Here is a 16,824-nt window from a genome sequence, read left to right as displayed (position 1 = left end):
ATTACTTTCCGATCCGTGTTATGATGTATATATCCTTCTTTATTAAATACATACTTAAAATGAACATTTCGTCGTGCTTGCCAATTTCTCTTTTGAAATGTACATTGAAATTTTGTCTGCCGTTGTACGAATAAAAAAAAAACAATGATAATGGGGACAGCAAAACAGTTGCCCTTGGATTAACTCTTCTCGTTTTTGTTTTTTGCTTTTACTTTAATGCATATTACATTTGAAAATATTTTTCGGTTTTCGTTCTCCAACTTCTCGATTTAGCTTTATATTTTAGCTCTTTTGTTTTTTTTTTTTGTTGTGTAGATTTAGATTTACGTTTACGTTATTTTACGATTATTTGGAAAGACGAATTTACACTTAGAATTTGCTCATCTTCGACGCATCGATCTGTATTAATCTGCTTAAGCTAAACTTTCGCGCTAATTTTAATATATATCTTTATATTTATGTGTATTTATATGTATGTATAGGTATATATATATATCTATTCCGCTCGACAACGCGTCAACTCTCTTGCCACCGTGCCGATTCTTATTCTTTTGTTGTTTGCTTACCAGTAAAGAGAAAAAATATAAGATACCACGGATTTGTTAAATTAAAATAAGAATACAGTTAGGCGTCTTAACTAGTTTACATTTTAGGCGTGTATGTGTATGTGTGGTGTGCGGGAGTGTGTGTGCCGGGTAGCAGGTTTTGGGTGGTGTGAGTTTGGAAGGTTTTGAAGCCACTACATTTACATTTTTAAATTACAAATTATATTCATATACATAACAGATATTGCCTTTACATTTTACACACGTCGGCTGCCGATTCTTTTGCAACTTCTGCGCCACCCTCTAATCAGCTCCAGTTTCCAAGACACTGTACAAGATACACGATTTCAGGCCGGGCGATTTGGATTTGGATAAAAGACTACTCACTACAATAAAACAAGAGGAGTGGGGCATATACATATGAAATTCATGCAACGAAACATTTAACCGTGATTATAAGAGTGTGTGCTTAACAAGTCGGTTTTGGGTTTACAAGTGCAATTAAACATATGCGCATGTGGATGTCGCTTCCATCCAACTTTCATCAACGATGCAAACCGCGTACAAAAAATGTGGGCCGCCTTCTCCTTGAATTCGGGGGCGTCGTCCATATAATGATTTAGTGGTTGCTGACCAGGCCAGATTATCTAATATCAATATCAGAGTAAACCGGCAGTGAGAGCGGGATGTGTGCTTTGCGGATGTGGATAAGGTAATGTTGACGCTGAGTGGGGGTTCAGATGGGTCTGTGTTGGTTGTGGCATGCGTTATACTAGAAAGGATGTGCGTCTGGAGACTCTTCTGCCTTAGCCATCCTCCTTGGGCGGTGTGAACCAGCCTGCAAAACGAAAGGGTGCTCATTAAAATGGAATGCTCTCTTTATGATTAATATCACTGGATTCTTACCATTCTTTTCGTGGATCTGCACCAGCGACTTGAAGCTCTGCTGAGCTCGTGCCAAACTGTATTGGCCCTGGGTCAGTGCCTGTTTAGGGATGACTTATATTAGCTTCCTTGACATTGTTAACTTGCATTTTACATACCTTGGTGGCCCCGAACTGGATGCGCGCCTTTCCCTTGACGAGAGTGGCAGCAATTTGCATGATTACCGCCTCCACGGTGTAGGCCGAGCTCCAACCCTGTTTGGTCAGCAATTCCATGCAGATGGCGCCGCCGATGAGCACATAGCCGCCTAGTAAATAAAGCATACTTTCACGTTCTAGGACTACATTTACACTCAATCAAGTGAGCTAATCGCACCTGAGATAATCGGATGGACGACGCGCACAAAGGGCGGCTCGAAGGGATACGTCTCCTTGAAAAGTATATTGAGTAGTATGCTGTCCTTGCCCTCCTTCTCCTTGAGCATTAACAGATCACTGTGCAGCGGACTGTCTGGGTCAACAGACTTGAGGCGTATGTTCCATTCGTAAATCGACTCGTTGACGAGCTCAATTGAATACATGTTCTTCTTGAAAGCGTCCGATCGATAAATATCACGTAGTTCCTTCATTAAGCGATCGGTTGCCTGCACGGAACCCGAAACGGAACCCTAAAATCAAGGAAAAGTTCAATATACCACGTTTTCTCTTACCAAATATCATTGAACTCACTTTTAGATAGTCTTGTCTTTGACTTTGACGCAGTCTTTCTAAAGTTGCTAAGTGTTCCACTTCCATGTCGTCCTTCTGCATGTTTCAGATTTCATTACGAATAATTAATAATTTATAAAATTGTTTTCATGTTTTAAAATGATTTTGTATAGCTTATGTAGTGAGCAATTCTGCAGAAATAAATTAGTATAGCATTTCAGTTCCAACATTTTCTTAGGCTTTTCTTAATTCTTCCAAAAACATTTATAGTTATGTAGTCGATTTAAAGTAAATAGTTCCCAGAGCAATTACCTAACCAATTCAAAAGTAATTGCAGGCAAGTAGGAACTTATATTCGGTTGCAACAAATATATTTCTTTGGTCAATTTAAATGCAATTTCATCGGAAAATAGTTCTTTAAAGGTAATTACTACTTAAGGTGCAAATGTCAGCACAAACCGAAATAAGGGCTTATATTAAAAGAACTACAGTTGACGCCCAAAGTCGTTTAAATCAAACTGAAGCCCTGAATGCTTTTGTAAGGTACATGGAAAAACTACTCAGATACCCCTAAGGTGGTTTATATTTAGGGAAATATACTTAAGCTTTAAGTTAAAAAACCACCAAACCAATATCATTCGCTTGGGGCCTCTTAAGACTTTTAAAGGTATAGCCCACGAGATCTCCGGACATTAAATAACCTATAACATAGCTCACCTTGTTTGTACTTCGTACATCATCCATTTCCAACGGCAAGTCCTCGTCACCCTCGCTCTCCTGTTCGCTCTCGCCGATGGGATCCTCGATCTCCTCCTGATCCGAATCGGTCTCCTCGTTGCCGTGCGGTCCGCCGCCGCCCCCCGCTCCCCCGCCCCCTGGCCTCTGCTCGCAGCGAAGTGGAGAAGCGCATGGCGGCGGCGTTTGCAGCGGCAGGGCCAAATTATCGATGTCGGGTGGCAGTGGAACGTTGTGTAGTCGGCACAGCTCACGCAGCAGTATGCCCACCTGTGCAAGATATCGTTTATTAGATTATAGACAAACTGAACTCTATATTTTATAAGGATAAGGGTCCCAACCTGATTAATCACGTGATTATCACGTCCATTTGTATTGCTAAGTATTTGAACAGCATTTGTGACGCTCGTCTCCTCGCTCTCGGCGAACCAAACTGGTGGCGATGAGGGATACGTTTCCTGCAGGAAAGAATTAAGAATATAACCATAAATATAAAGCTAGTATATACTTGTCAGCAATAGATTTAATTAGTGATACTTAAGATAAGAAAAAATATTGCCAAAGACCATAACTATTCCATAAAAGGTTTAGTTTAGTTGAGTTGATATATTTCCCATATTATACTACATATACGGATTTAATCTTGAACCACGCAAGTTGTACCGGGGTGGACCTTGCAAATCGCGTGTGTGGGGTGGGTCAAGGACTTATACTTTGCACTCGAGAATTGGACACACACAAAAGATCTCTCTTATATCCATTCGCGTTCTCATTTTCAGCCGTTCTCAGGTGAATTGGTCGACGTCGTTTGGGATTGGGGCTACTTTGCATGCACATGAAAATAAACAAATAATAAACGACAGAGAACCGAACCCGACAGCAAGTACGAAATTATAACCTTTAATTAGATCGTTGAACCAAGCGGGGATCAGTGCACAGAAAACAGAAAGCAGAAAACAGATGGAGCAGCTTGGCAGCCGATGGTCGGGTGCAATGAATCACACCTCATCGAGGGTAATTTTTATTATATTGCAAAAGTGTAGGACAAGATGGCCAAATTTTGGAATTCAAAATTTCATGTCTTTGGATTTTTAAACTGAAATAAATCAAGATTTGATTGTTTTTGTATGAATTCAGGAATACACTTTTTAGGATCTGTTGTAGTGGTCACAACAAAAGGAAGATCACTCAGACTAATACATATTTATATATACATACGTACAAATGTATATCTCATCTCAACTGAGCAGCGTGGGAATAAAGAAGCGGCACAAATATTCACATATATAAACTCGTGTGCGGGAATGAGAAAGAGAGAAACGATAAAGTAAAATTAAAAAGAAGTAGAATCGGAGAAAACTGACAAGGAAAGCACTATTTCAAGGAAGAAAGGAGACATTCAGAAAGAGAAAGATAAGATTGCTACAGGGCAGGAACAAAATCACGGTGGAAAAAGATTACCTCGAAATTAAAATATTCTGAGTGATTATCCTTTTGTATATACAAAAAATAAAATAAGAAAACAAATTGCGTTATATGGGAGCTAAAGGACTGGAAAACTAAGCTGATTTTTCTGTAAAGTCTGTCTAGAACAGAATAGTTTTAGAAAAACTTTTATATTTTTTTAAATTGTCGAATGCTCTTAAATCTCAAATCTTCTAATGTTGCGAAGCTATTGTGAACCATTAGCCTCGGGAGTCAGCAGCGAATCAGTTGCTATGTATAGCAATAATTGATCGCCGTTTAAATATAGTTATCATTGCATTGGTCATGAAGTAAAAAGTAAAGAGGACAAAAACGGGCAATAAAAATGACGCGACTAAACATTGGGTTTTCTCCCAGCTTCATATCTTTTGTAAACACGGTGCCATAACAGTACTCCAATACCCATACCACCATACCACGACAAATAAAGTAGGTGCATAGGACGATAATTATATAAAAGTGATTAGACTTATATATCGAATTCCATCTTGAATTTCTTATTTTTGTGCACTTAGGGGGGTGATGATTGCGAAAATTAGTTTTCAAATTGTAAAGAAGGCCAGTTTCATGGAAAAACTTGTTAGAAATTCATTACGAATTTCCATTTCTTTTGCTTAAATATGATACACATAGTTATCAACTGTGAGCTAAAGCCGTGCAGTAAGAATGTTTATATTTGTAAAATATTTGGAGAAGCTATAAGCCCTTAGTCTTGAAAAGTTAAAATTGAAATGATACATATATGTATACAGTTAAGCCCCCATCTCTTCACAGTGCATATGGTCGTATGGAAAACCAAGAAACTTACCGTTATGTTGGCATGGATGTCGTAGCGCTTTCCATTCTTATCGATAAACCTGCAGAGCAGCTCATCGACGCTGGAATTAAGAATCTGAAATCGCTCGTGATTCTTCGGGAAGATTTTCTCCAGAGTTTTGATTTCCTGCTTCAGAGTATTAAGGCACGCCATCTTGTGGCGGGCAATGGTTTTTACTCGCCGACGCTAGATGGCGGTTTTTCCCTTTCCAGCCGCTCGATGTTGTTGTTGTTTTCTTATATTGTTTATTTTTCTGGATTTGGAGCTTCTTTTTCAATGTTTTGTTGTACACTCATTTGATTATTTTTTTTTATAGAATGCTGATTTTGCATATGTTTGGAGAGGTAGATTGAAAAGGCGACTTATTTTTGAGTCGCCCGGTTGTTGTTGTTCTTTGTTGTTTTCATATGTCAGGTCCGCTTTCTAACCTGTTCCTAGTATTTCGTAATAAATTTCTATATAGTTCACCAGTTTAAGGAATCTCTCTACTAGTAGCTGTGGAAAGTGAAGAGAAATAGTACTTTTTCCCAATTCTCTCAAAACTCTATTTGAGAGAAAACACCTTATTACCCACAACATACATAAGTTAACTTTGGAATATAACTTTAATTTTATAAAACATTTGTTTAACTGATTTCTAGTCCGAAAAGATATTTAATTTCTTCCACTTTCTCAGTCATTTTTTTTGCACTTTGACTTTTTCGACTTATTACCGTTTTTCATTTGGATTTCTTGTTTAGCTCAGTTTTCTTAATTTGTTTGCTGGCTTGTCCTGTGGCTTTCGACTGTAAATCGAGTATTAAACACGTGTTTGCAAAGTGTTGTTAATTTTTCGTTTATTATTCTTTTAGTAGTTGTTATTGTTGCTAGCTATCCAAAACAAAAACAACTAATGGCTCACACACACACACACACACAAACAAATCAGCAAAACTTTACACGCACACTTGTGCAAATAGTCTACGCAACGATCGGAATTAATCGAAAAACCGATTGGAAATCGGCAACAAAAAACCACAAATTTTGCGTTTATCTCCTATCCCCCCTTTCTTTCTCCCTCTGCTTCTACTGTTTATTCTCTTCTTTTCTCTCCGCTCGTTTTCTGCTGCGTTTGTTATTTTCGTGTGTGCTCACACAAGGAAATTTTTATACAGAAAATTCATGACAAAGAGGAAAGTGTCAAGTATGGGGACAGTCGGAAATCGTAAATCGAAAACTGATCCAATTTTTTTGCTCTCCTTTTCTTCTTCTCCTCTCCTTTCCTTTCCCCACTCTTCCGTCTGCGTTTTCAGCATTGCATACACACACACACACTGGCACACACTCGAAACGCACACACACATGCACAGGCAGTCTGGCCCTTTATCATTTATCAATATTTAAGCGAAAAAAGGGAAAAAAGCAAAAAGCTAACTGTGTGTGGAGCCCGAGAACAAATCCTTTGTTTGCACGGAACACGGAGCACAAAAAGAAACAGACACACGGAAAAACGGTCACAGAAAAAAACAGCAACTCTTCTCGCACACTTGCGGAAATATGCATGTAATTGTAGGCAAATTAGCAGCAGAGAAAACTGTTCAGGTAACGTCAATGCAAAAAAAAAAAAGAAAAACAACTGAATATACACGCACACAGCAGCGAAAATTAAGACACGGTACGGAAAATAAATTCAGTTCCACGCACGTCCGCCCGCTTTACCTTTTTTTTTACCAACAACAAACTGTGGGGTCAGTGTGACCGCTGGCAGAAAAATATACCGTCTGGCTCCCAAAAAATACTTTTTATACCGTTTCAAATATGTCATTAATTCAAGTTTTCAACCAGGTTTGTTAAATGGGTGCAGGCGTTATTACAATATGTTAATCTCAATTATTTTTGTATAATTTACAATTTTTAAAATATTGTTATCAGCTACTTTTAATTTTATGTGCACTTTGAAAGCCATTTAATTTAATACGTAAACTTATTGAAATATGAAGGGCAGGCAAAATATTTTAAAAAATCTCAAAAGCTATTTAGGAATGTTTATTATTTCGATTAGAGCTACGGTCAGCTCGCTAAACTTAACAATAATTAAAAAAAATTAAAATCAGTAATAATTTAGTAACAATAAGTTGATAAAATATTTGGAGATGACATAAATTTAATTATAAAACATACCATAAATTGTGGCTGATCTTTAATGTGAGCATCCGATTTTTATTAATTTAATCATAATAAGATTAAAGCACTCTCTAATTAAGATTTCATAATTTATTTCATATTTTTATAAAAAAAAAGAAGAAAGAAAGAAAAATTAAATATTCTTAAAAACATTAAAACTATGATTACTTGCGTATATGTTTAAAAACAATGAAGCTATGATGTTTTGCAGATCAATTAATCGATAGTTCCTATGGCAGCTATATGATATCATTTTTCGTTTTTAATAAAATTAAAAGTTAAATTCTGAACTGCCAAATTATCAATAAGTAACAAAGAACTTAAAAAAAATTACATATAAAAAAAATTTAATATTTTTATTGTTTCCATGGGAGCTTTATGTTATAGTCGTTTGATTTTGATGAAATTGAAACCGTAATTCTAAAATATTCAACCATTACTATATATAATAATTTTTATTATAATTTATAATTTTTTTTCATTTATTTTTCCGATTGTTCCTATGGGAGTTATATGCTATAGTCGTCCGTTCCGGCTCGTTCCGACTTATGTTACTACCTGCAATAGAAAGACAAGTTTTGGGAAAGTTTCATGCAGATAGTTTTAAAACTGAGAGATTAGTTTGCGTAGAAACGGACGGACAGACAGAAATGTCAAGATCCACTCTCCTAGTGATGCTGATCAATCAATATCTATATATGTATAAAGGGTCGGAAATGTCTCCTTCACTGCGTTGCAAACTTGTGACTGAAATTATAATACCTTCTGCCAGGTTATAAAACGAATCGGAAGTATTGAAAATACCAAAAAGCGAGAGTTTACAACAATTAAGTTTCTATCTACTAATTTAATAGACTATACTGACCTTGGGCCGGCTTAAAACATTTAAATAAAATTATTTTAGAAACGGTGTCAGACCACAAAAACATACAGCATTTTAAGTTCAATGCCATTGAAATACACTTATGGATATTTGCCCATGCTAAGGAAAAACTGTTTAGGTTTTTTTTACTCAAAAATTAGATAAAAATATTATTCATAGAAATAAAAATCCATAAAAAAGCGATAGTATCGCGTAAATTTAATTATTAAATACCGATAGCCATTCACCTGCAGTCTGGCAACGTTGCCGAGAGCCCACCCTGTGGCAACACTAGAAGTTTACTTTCGAGCGTCATTAGTAGTTCTGAACCCAAATCGGGGCTATATATCTCCCATATCATATCCAATCCGATTGCAAGTGCGTGGCGTGAGGGCACAGGAAATAGCCCGGTGAATTCGGGAAGAGTGTCCACCAGATCCGAGCAGCTGATTAAGGTACTACTGCGTTGTTCGATTCCCCTGGATTGTGCAAATTTTGGAGTCCAAAACAAAAGCGCAACGCAGATCGAGATAAGGAGCATTACAAGGCCCAAAGTAATCAAAGTAATTGCCTGTGCTACCCGCATTATTCCCCGCATAGAAACAAAGGAACCCCAACAGCAAGTACGGGTGCAAGCGAGACGGGGCGAGACTAGAAGAGCGAGAGGGGAAGAGAAAGGTGGGCAGGGAGCGGACGGAGGAGAAGCACAATGGGACGCATTTTTCTGGAACACCTCGGCGGGCTAAAGCTCTTCAATTGTGCCCAGTGCCACACAAACCTGACCAACCGCAGCCAACTGATCAGCACCCGATTCACGGGCGCAACAGGTGAGTCCTCTGATCTGGATTGCGAACTGATCTGGTTATGCAATATTAATCGTATTATCTTCTGGCAGGACGCGCCTATCTGTTCAAACGGGTCGTAAACCTGACCTTCAGCAACATCCAGGAACGGGTCATGCTCACCGGACGCCACATGGTGCGCGATGTCATGTGCAAGAACTGCGGCGCCAAACTGGGCTGGATGTACGAGTTCGCCACCGAGGAGTCTCAAAAGTGGGTAAAATCAGACTGGCATTGCTGGAATAATAATTAGGTAGCTTTTGTTTACTTTTTCCTTCCAATTAGGTTGAAGTATATTTGTAGATCAATGTAAAAATAGTCCCAAAAGTGGATCAGAAATAAGAATGTTCTTTTACCTATTAAAGTAGCTTTAGTTCACCATTTTATCGCAATAACTTTGGAATATATGTGTAGATCAAGGATTTTAGGGCGTAAGGTTTCTGATGAGAATGTAAAAGTAATTGTATTAAGTCCAAAAGTGCTAAAAAGCAGGCTGATACGGTTTTTGTTATCCTTGCAAATTGGGGGAAAAAAATGTTTAGTAGATTTTAATAACATTTCAATCTCTTAGAGATATAATAACCGTTTTATCTCTAAGAGATTGAAATGTTGTTGTAGGTTAAGAAATTTAGGTTTTTAGCCTTTGGATAAGTCTGTAAAAGTAATCGTCCTAATTCAAGTTGGCTAGTTTTCTTTTTCTGAACTACTATTTCGGTAGTGGTTTATTTATTCAGACGAGGATGTGATGAGTTTTATAAAAAACAAACAGGCCTTAAACTGTATGATGCCATAATCAATTTAAGCTTCAAAACTAAAAAAGACGGCAAGGCTGGTAACGGCGCTAATTGAGAGATCTTCCTAATTCAATATCCTTTCTTTTTTCTCAGATACAAGGAGGGTCGCGTGATTCTGGAGTACGCCCTGATCACCGAAGCGGAGGGTTTTCCGTCGGAGGCCCCCACCACGAGTCATTGAACGGAGAAGCTCCCAGCCGGAAAACGAAAACCACGCATTGGCGAACCGTGTGTAGCCCTAAGTATTGAGTAGAAAGCCGCAGGCGATGGCTTCTATGCATTAAACCTAGTTTAGAGATCGCCGTAGTCAGCAGGCGAGTCAGCACCAAGTTCGGTAAACCGGTTGTACATCATCCGGCACGGAGGACTCGCCAGCGGCCCATGGTCTTAACGTGACTTAAACGTAATTGTAGGCACATCTAGCACGTAAGCAGCTGCGGCGCCCGATTTTACCATTTAACTACTACTGTCATGAGGCTGAAGTGCTAAAAGAAAGAGATTGGTCCTGTTACGTTGCCCTGCTCCGCAGAACCGCAACTGATCCACACTTGTGTCTTTTCAAACAACAAGATCTCTAGACCGTAATCAATCACCAATCAATCAATCAGCAATAAAGTAACACAATTATCGAATAGTAGATACCGTCAACTCGTTTCTTTACTCTTTACTCAGCTATTATGACAAATGCAGGAAAAATGCATCATCTCAGTTGTCTAAACTAGTTAAGATTGTTAATAACACCTAAAGTTTGCCAGTCTTTTGGGCCATGGCCAGGGCATTCTCGTTGGCGACCACCTGGAACTCCTGGAAGCGCTGCGAGACCCGCTGGTTCATCTTTAGGTACTTCTCCATGCAGTTCAGCGAGCACTTCTCCTATAAGGGAGATTGGATGATGGATATATTTGAAAAATCACAAGACATTGGGAGAACCCACCTCGGTATCCTTGACATCCCGGGATGTAAAGTCGCGCACGCAGTCTGTGAAGCACATCTCGGACAGCTTGTTGTAGGACATCAGGAAGTCGGAGAACTAGATGGTAAAAACCAAATCAAATGAAAACCACATTGCATCATGGCCCCAGTGACTGACCACCGGCTTTTGTGTGCAATCACCACATCTTTCCCACTCACCGTCTTCATTTGATCCTTGTCCAGCTGATCCAGCGCTATGTTTTCCGGGCTCTTGGCCATCTTGTGCACCGATATTTGATTCAAGTTTCTCCAAACGAATGGGGCCAATAATAATGTGCCTTTATTAAATAATAGGGACAGCTGGTTGGAGCTGATAACTCGGTTCATCGATGTTTTCCATGCTCTCTATACATCGATAGCTTGACAGACGATGTAATCGGGGAAAATAAAAAAATGATATTTGAAATATTTTTCTATGGTATTCGGTAAATTCTAAAGAACAATTTCTTTTTTGTATTTCATGAATGAAAAAAAAAAAATTTCTAGTCATATTTAATAGAAGCCGCACAAAACAGTCTGTCCTTAGGCTATGTGTCTTTGTTTGGCCAAGTTACTATGAAAAAACTCTTAAGAAATGTGTTATTTTTTGTCAAAATTCTAAAAGTTTAACAAAATATTTTAAGAAATCGGTTTCGTATCCAAATCCTGAGAAATAAAGTTCGAAATTTAAAATGTCATGCCTCGTTGAATTGTCTGAAATTGTCATATAATATCGAAACGATTAGCATATACAGATAAAAAGTGTAGTTTTGGAAAATTTTCCCAAAAAAAATGTTCCCAGCTAAAATGCCAAATTCGCAAATAAATTATTATGTTCAATAAAGCTCGATAATAGACCAATAATATAATTTATTGAAGTCAAACAGGGTTTAATTTTTTTGGGCTATTAGCTGCACAAAGCAATAAGTCTTTTGGCCGTGCAGCATATTTTTTTTAATACCGTTCATAAATATCTTTTAATTTGATAATTCGTCGTGAGGAAATAACGTGAAAAAATGAAGCGTGAAACATGTATTTAAAAAAAAAACAGTAGACAGTTTTTTTTGGGTTATTTTTAATACCGACGAACGGTCTTGCTAGTTTGCGCACTTTTCAACACTGCCCAGCGCGCCATCTTTTTTTCTTCACAAAACATATTTTTTCGTCCTGCTTTTTGGGTGTGTTCGCTGCGCAAAAGGCGAGAAAAAGCCAGGATAAGCAAGGAAAACCCAGGAAAAACCGAGCCGCAAATACCCACTGATAGCCAGCGGGAAAAAGGAGCATTCACACACACAGACAGAGCACCACAAGCCATATCCATATCCAATCATAATGCCACGCTACCGGGAATGGGATTTGGCCTGCAAGGTGTACGTGGGCAACCTGGGCAGCTCCGCATCCAAGTACGAGATCGAGAACGCATTCAGCAAGTATGGACCCTTGCGCAACGTTTGGGTGGCCCGTAATCCGCCCGGTTTCGCCTTCGTGGAGTTCGAGGATCGCCGCGATGCGGAGGACGCGACCCGTGGCCTGGACGGCACCCGCTGCTGTGGCACCCGCATCCGCGTCGAGATGTCCTCCGGCCGTTCGCGCGAGGGGCGTGGTGGCGGCGGCGGAGGCGGTGGAGGAGGCGGCGGCGGGGGCGGATCCGGGGGCGGTGGCCGCGGCGGAGGCAGTGGCGCCCGGGCCGGAGGAGGCGGTACAAGGGCCGGCGATGGCGGCGGTCGTTATAGGTGAGTAGATCGCATCCCCCCCTCTCTCTCAATCACCATTCGATTCGATTATGAAACATCATAATTTTTGCCAATATGTGCGCAGAAAGAAAAACAAACACATATATATTTTTGATCTGTGTCGTGTGTGCGTGTATGTATGCATGTGAAAAATCGATTCGCGTATACATACGAAAGCGGGGCCAGCCAAATTACACAAACACACACACACACATACGTCTACCTCAACAGTGGGACCCCACTGTAAGTCAGCACAGTGACGTCCGGTAAAAACAGTCCTACCACCACACACACACACAGTGGCGTCCTGGTTGTTGCTATTCAATCGATTTGCTATGTTTTTTTTTAGGGTAATTGCAATATATAGAGTACCCCATTTCATTGCTCATTACGCACCCCCGAGGTCCATAGTTTAAAGTTCAAAGAGTATAGCTTTACCTAGAGAAAACGTTTTGTTTGTTGTTTTTTAGTAAAAAAGTAAAAAAAAAAATGTATTAAAAAAAAAATAATTAAACATAGTAAAACCAAAGTAAATCGTTCGATTTAGAGCCAATTTTAATGTGGTCTCACAATCATTTTGCAGGATAAAGTCTTCTTCTTCTACTACAACAAGCACAACAAGAACTACTACAACAACAACATCAATAATAATAATAATTAAAAGAACAACAAAAAAAAAAAAAAAAAAAAAAACAACAACAGCTACTACTACTAGAACTTCTACTACTCCTCTTCCTTCAACAAGTACAACAAGAACAACAACAGCTACTACAAGAACAACTAGTACAACAGCAGATCCTGCTCCTCCTATTACACACATTTCACCAACAACAACAGCCACCTCACCACCACCATGCAATTTGTTGTGCGGCCCTTGTCAGAAATTCAACAAATTCGATAAATATATTCCGCTGACCAAGAACCAGAACAAAAAACCGAATGACCGCAACACTACACCCCCTCCACCACCTGTTCAGCTCGACCCTGGCCAAAAAACAAATCATCAGCGACGTCTTCGGCTCCGCAACTACAAGAATAATGCACCCAAAAACCAGACCAAACTCACCCACAGCCACCTGCATACATACATCCCATTATGGGGCAAACGACCACTATTTGTGTTGGTTATTAATAACATAAAAACGAAGCCAACTTTAATGTTTCTTTTTTGTTTTTTGATTTTTTCTTTTTAATTGGCACAGAATTTTCTTTGTAAAATAATTTTTCCAACACTTTTTGGTCAATATCTTGCTTAAACCAAATATTTTGAAGCATTATTTGGTACAGTCATGGTTTAAAAAGGAAAGTGTATTTAAATTGAAAAGTAATTGTCTTCCTTTTTTTGAGCATCAGTCGTAAGCATTTTTTATTATGCTAAAACTAAAAAAAAGAGCTAGTAAACAAATGTGCACTTTAATATAGTTTGTTTTAGAACAAAAATGGACAAATCAAACAATACTTTAGACGTAAAAAAGTTATTAACTAATTATTAATATTGAATCTATGCCAACAAAAGCTATCGTATGCCCCATAGTGCATCCCACATTCTCACATCATGTACGGTCTGTTAGTTGACCCCATCTTCAGGCTACACAACAAACACACACCATTAACCACACTAATCACCAAGAAACCACAGCGAACCGGGCATCGACGGCAACAGAGCAACTCCATCAAGAATCTAACTCCAATATGTATCTAAGCATATATATATATATACACACTCACCAGTCCAGCAACGCTTCAATAAGTCAACTTCCTACGCCTCCAAGTTCTGCTGCGGTTGTCTTCAGCCTGCTTCCTTCGTCCCCAACAAACCACCCACCACCTCATCATCCGTCATCTTTAGTGCAGCTACAGCAGCATCAGCAACAAGCTACAGCTACAAAGACCAACTGCAACAACAGCTTCTTCTTCTACTACTACTACTACTACTACTACTACTACAACATCTGGCAGCCGGTCAGCAAAAGTATCTCTCGTAGATCTTTTATTGCCACCACCACCCAGTAGTTGCACCTTTCCCTTGCAATCAATCAAGATTGAGGCTGCTGCTTCACGCTTATTCCTTCAATCGCAGCAAGTATGAAACCTTTGGCCGCCACCAACACCACTTCCCTTCGAACCGAACCGAAACAAAACGAAAACGTAACGTCTCTAACAAAATCCGTTTGTAATATTTCTATTTATGGTTTCTGCTAATTTTTTTTTTTTTTCATCTTTCGTTCTTGTATCCTAACATCTACTGAGATAATGTTGTTCGCGCTAACTGTCTGCTCTCTGTATATATATATATATATATACGTGTGTTGTGTAAATGTGTTTATGCATTGACCCGATCAACTAGAATTCAGTCAGAAAGTCAGATCAGACGGTTCACCAACCACCAACCAACTAAACGACCCCACCAAGCACCAGCAGCATCAGCAGGGCAGGGTCTTCTTCAAGCTCGTCTCTCCTCTTCGCGGATGGTAGGAGCAGCCACAACCACAAACCACAACCACCACCTGAACCTCTTTTGCTGATAACTGATGCTGATGCTTCCCCACCAACTGCTTCTTCATTCGACCTACGTTCTTCGGCTGCTGCAACAGATAACAGAATAGAATGATTCACCAATATTTATATATATATCCACCAACAACACACACAAAAAAAAAAACCACCACACCACAGCCACTTTAGTCACAGTCAATCAGCCCAGAATCAGCTCAGTATCGTATTCGTATCAACAGCCCAAACTACAAATTACAACAATTCAACAACAAGAACCTACTACTACTACTACAATTCAACAACAACTACAACAACAACAGTCTTCTCAGTCTGCTCTGCTCATCAACCAACTAAGCAACTACCTACCAAGAAACCAATCAGCCAACCAATCCAACCAACCACCACCAATTACTTTATGTAAATGTCACACCAACGCTTTCGTAAATGGGGCCAAAAAAAAAGAATCAAAAACCAAAATCAGCTATATCTCCACCACCTTCAAGCACCTTCAACCACAAAAAAAATACAGCCAGCTCTCAGCTCCGCTCAAATTAAAGCTCCAATATCAGCTCTCCGATCCACCAGATCCGTCAGCCCAAGTTGTGTGTTGTTTGATCGAGACCCACTATCAACTTTACGTATCTTAAGGAATTGTTATCTTACTACACGCCTAGTTAAGTTACTCGTTTGTGCAAAATCTATTTAATTTGTATTTTCTCTCTCTCTCTCTCTTTCTCTCCTCTCATCTCCTCTCTCTTTCTGTATCCTGTCTGTGTGTGACGTGCCAATCTGTTTCCCCCAACGCGCCACCCATTTCTTTGCAGATCCCGCTCACCCCGTCGCTCCAGGACACGCAGTCGCAGCTTCTCGCGGGATCGTCGCAGTCGCTCCGATTCGAGGGATCGCCATTAGATGAGCACAGTAAGGAGGAGGAGCCCCGATCCGGACAACACCCTATTGCTTATACATATATGTAGATAGAGATATGTATAACACAGCCACACAGTTTGGGGCCAAAAATGTGTCTGTTTTGCCCCTCACGAGAAGAGAGCGCCACAGATTCCTTAGTTTGACTCAAATATTTCCGCCCTTGCAAAACGTATACATATATACATCCCCTCCCAAAACAAAAAATTAAAGAAGTCGAGCAACTCCACAAAAAAGACCACCACACAACCCAGCCATCTCCGATCTGGATCTGGATCGCAAGTATAGCCACAGTACAATTACGGTACATATTGGTATTTAGGCTTTAAGACTTTGGTAGATTTTAATTCCGAAAAAGTGAAAAATAAGTAATCCTGCAACCAACAACTACAACACACAAAGAGTGAGGCATCAGAAGAAAGAAGAAGGTAAATGCGATTCTACATACATTATCCATTTGTTTCTTCTCTGAATCTGTCGCAACACAAAATGTTTAAGAGAAAAGTGAATATAAAGAAAACGTAAGAAGTTCTAAATAGATTGACGAAAGTGCAAGTAATTAAGTCGTAAAATGAGAATCAATAAATTGAACATAATTTAAAACCAAAACACTTTTACTGACCTTGTTATTTTCGGGTGGGCTCAGGAACTTAACTTTATAATGATAGCTATAAAAGCTATCACTTAAATGGTATTTTTGAAGCCAGGGATTTCTAGTAAGAGTTGGGAGAAATCAAATTCTTTGTAATTATTGTTTGCATTTTCTATTTCCGATTTTGTTATACAAATTAAAAATACAATTTGAATTTAAATATGTTTTGAATGTGAAGTACCATGATATATTCTTCGCTTCAATACTTATTTTATAATTTGTGAGTAAAA

At 39.1% G+C, this 16,824-nt stretch overlaps 4 protein-coding genes across 8 annotated transcripts; 2 read left to right on the top strand and 2 right to left on the bottom strand.

The window, feature by feature from the left end:
* Positions 1 to 18: 18 nt before the first annotated feature.
* On the bottom strand, positions 19 to 6,825 carry LOC108136299 (ubiquitin-conjugating enzyme E2 Q2). 3 transcript variants are annotated; one of them, XM_017257384.2, is made up of 9 exons: positions 6,806 to 6,825; positions 5,166 to 5,669; positions 3,214 to 3,330; positions 2,855 to 3,142; positions 2,159 to 2,233; positions 1,806 to 2,097; positions 1,589 to 1,737; positions 1,452 to 1,530; positions 19 to 1,383 (listed from the first exon to the last, which is right to left on the bottom strand). In XM_017257384.2, the coding sequence occupies exons 2-9, from the start codon at positions 5,325 to 5,327 to the stop codon at positions 1,352 to 1,354; spliced, it is 1,194 nt and encodes a 397-aa protein (XP_017112873.1). In that variant the 5' UTR covers positions 5,328 to 5,669; positions 6,806 to 6,825; the 3' UTR covers positions 19 to 1,351. The 3 variants fall into 3 exon arrangements, with proteins under 3 accessions (XP_017112873.1, XP_017112874.1, XP_017112875.1); XM_017257385.2 differs by lacking the exon at positions 6,806 to 6,825 and adding an exon at positions 5,888 to 6,539; XM_017257386.2 differs by lacking the exon at positions 6,806 to 6,825 and having other exon boundaries at positions 5,166 to 5,719.
* Positions 6,826 to 8,473: 1,648 nt separating this feature from the next.
* LOC108136348 (protein yippee) lies at positions 8,474 to 10,472 on the top strand. 2 transcript variants are annotated; one of them, XM_017257455.2, is made up of 4 exons: positions 8,474 to 8,654; positions 8,800 to 9,026; positions 9,095 to 9,254; positions 9,929 to 10,472. In XM_017257455.2, the coding sequence occupies exons 2-4, from the start codon at positions 8,909 to 8,911 to the stop codon at positions 10,014 to 10,016; spliced, it is 366 nt and encodes a 121-aa protein (XP_017112944.1). In that variant the 5' UTR covers positions 8,474 to 8,654; positions 8,800 to 8,908; the 3' UTR covers positions 10,017 to 10,472. The 2 variants fall into 2 exon arrangements, with proteins under 2 accessions (XP_017112944.1, XP_041566780.1); XM_041710846.1 differs by having other exon boundaries at positions 8,474 to 9,026.
* LOC108136347 (mitochondrial import inner membrane translocase subunit Tim9) lies at positions 10,468 to 11,132 on the bottom strand. The gene is made up of 3 exons (XM_017257454.2): positions 10,967 to 11,132; positions 10,770 to 10,865; positions 10,468 to 10,708 (listed from the first exon to the last, which is right to left on the bottom strand). Exons 1-3 carry the CDS (start codon positions 11,024 to 11,026, stop codon positions 10,577 to 10,579), a joined length of 288 nt encoding a protein of 95 aa, XP_017112943.1. The 5' UTR covers positions 11,027 to 11,132; the 3' UTR covers positions 10,468 to 10,576.
* A 751-nt stretch (positions 11,133 to 11,883) lies between these two features.
* Positions 11,884 to 16,551, top strand: LOC108136229 (RNA-binding protein 1). Of its 2 annotated transcripts, none has more exons than XM_017257252.2 (2): positions 11,884 to 12,519; positions 13,103 to 13,882. In XM_017257252.2, the coding sequence occupies exons 1-2, from the start codon at positions 12,119 to 12,121 to the stop codon at positions 13,710 to 13,712; spliced, it is 1,011 nt and encodes a 336-aa protein (XP_017112741.2). In that variant the 5' UTR covers positions 11,884 to 12,118; the 3' UTR covers positions 13,713 to 13,882. The 2 variants fall into 2 exon arrangements, with proteins under 2 accessions (XP_017112741.2, XP_017112742.1); XM_017257253.2 differs by lacking the exon at positions 13,103 to 13,882 and adding an exon at positions 15,840 to 16,551 and having other exon boundaries at positions 11,890 to 12,519.
* The last annotated feature ends 273 nt before the right edge of the window (positions 16,552 to 16,824 follow it).

This window comes from Drosophila elegans, unplaced genomic scaffold (assembly GCF_018152505.1).
Source record: "Drosophila elegans isolate 14027-0461.03 unplaced genomic scaffold, ASM1815250v1 contig_149, whole genome shotgun sequence".
NCBI lineage: Eukaryota > Metazoa > Arthropoda > Insecta > Diptera > Drosophilidae > Drosophila > Drosophila elegans.
Note: the sequence above shows the minus strand (reverse complement) of the source record. Positions and strands in the feature narration are given on the sequence as shown.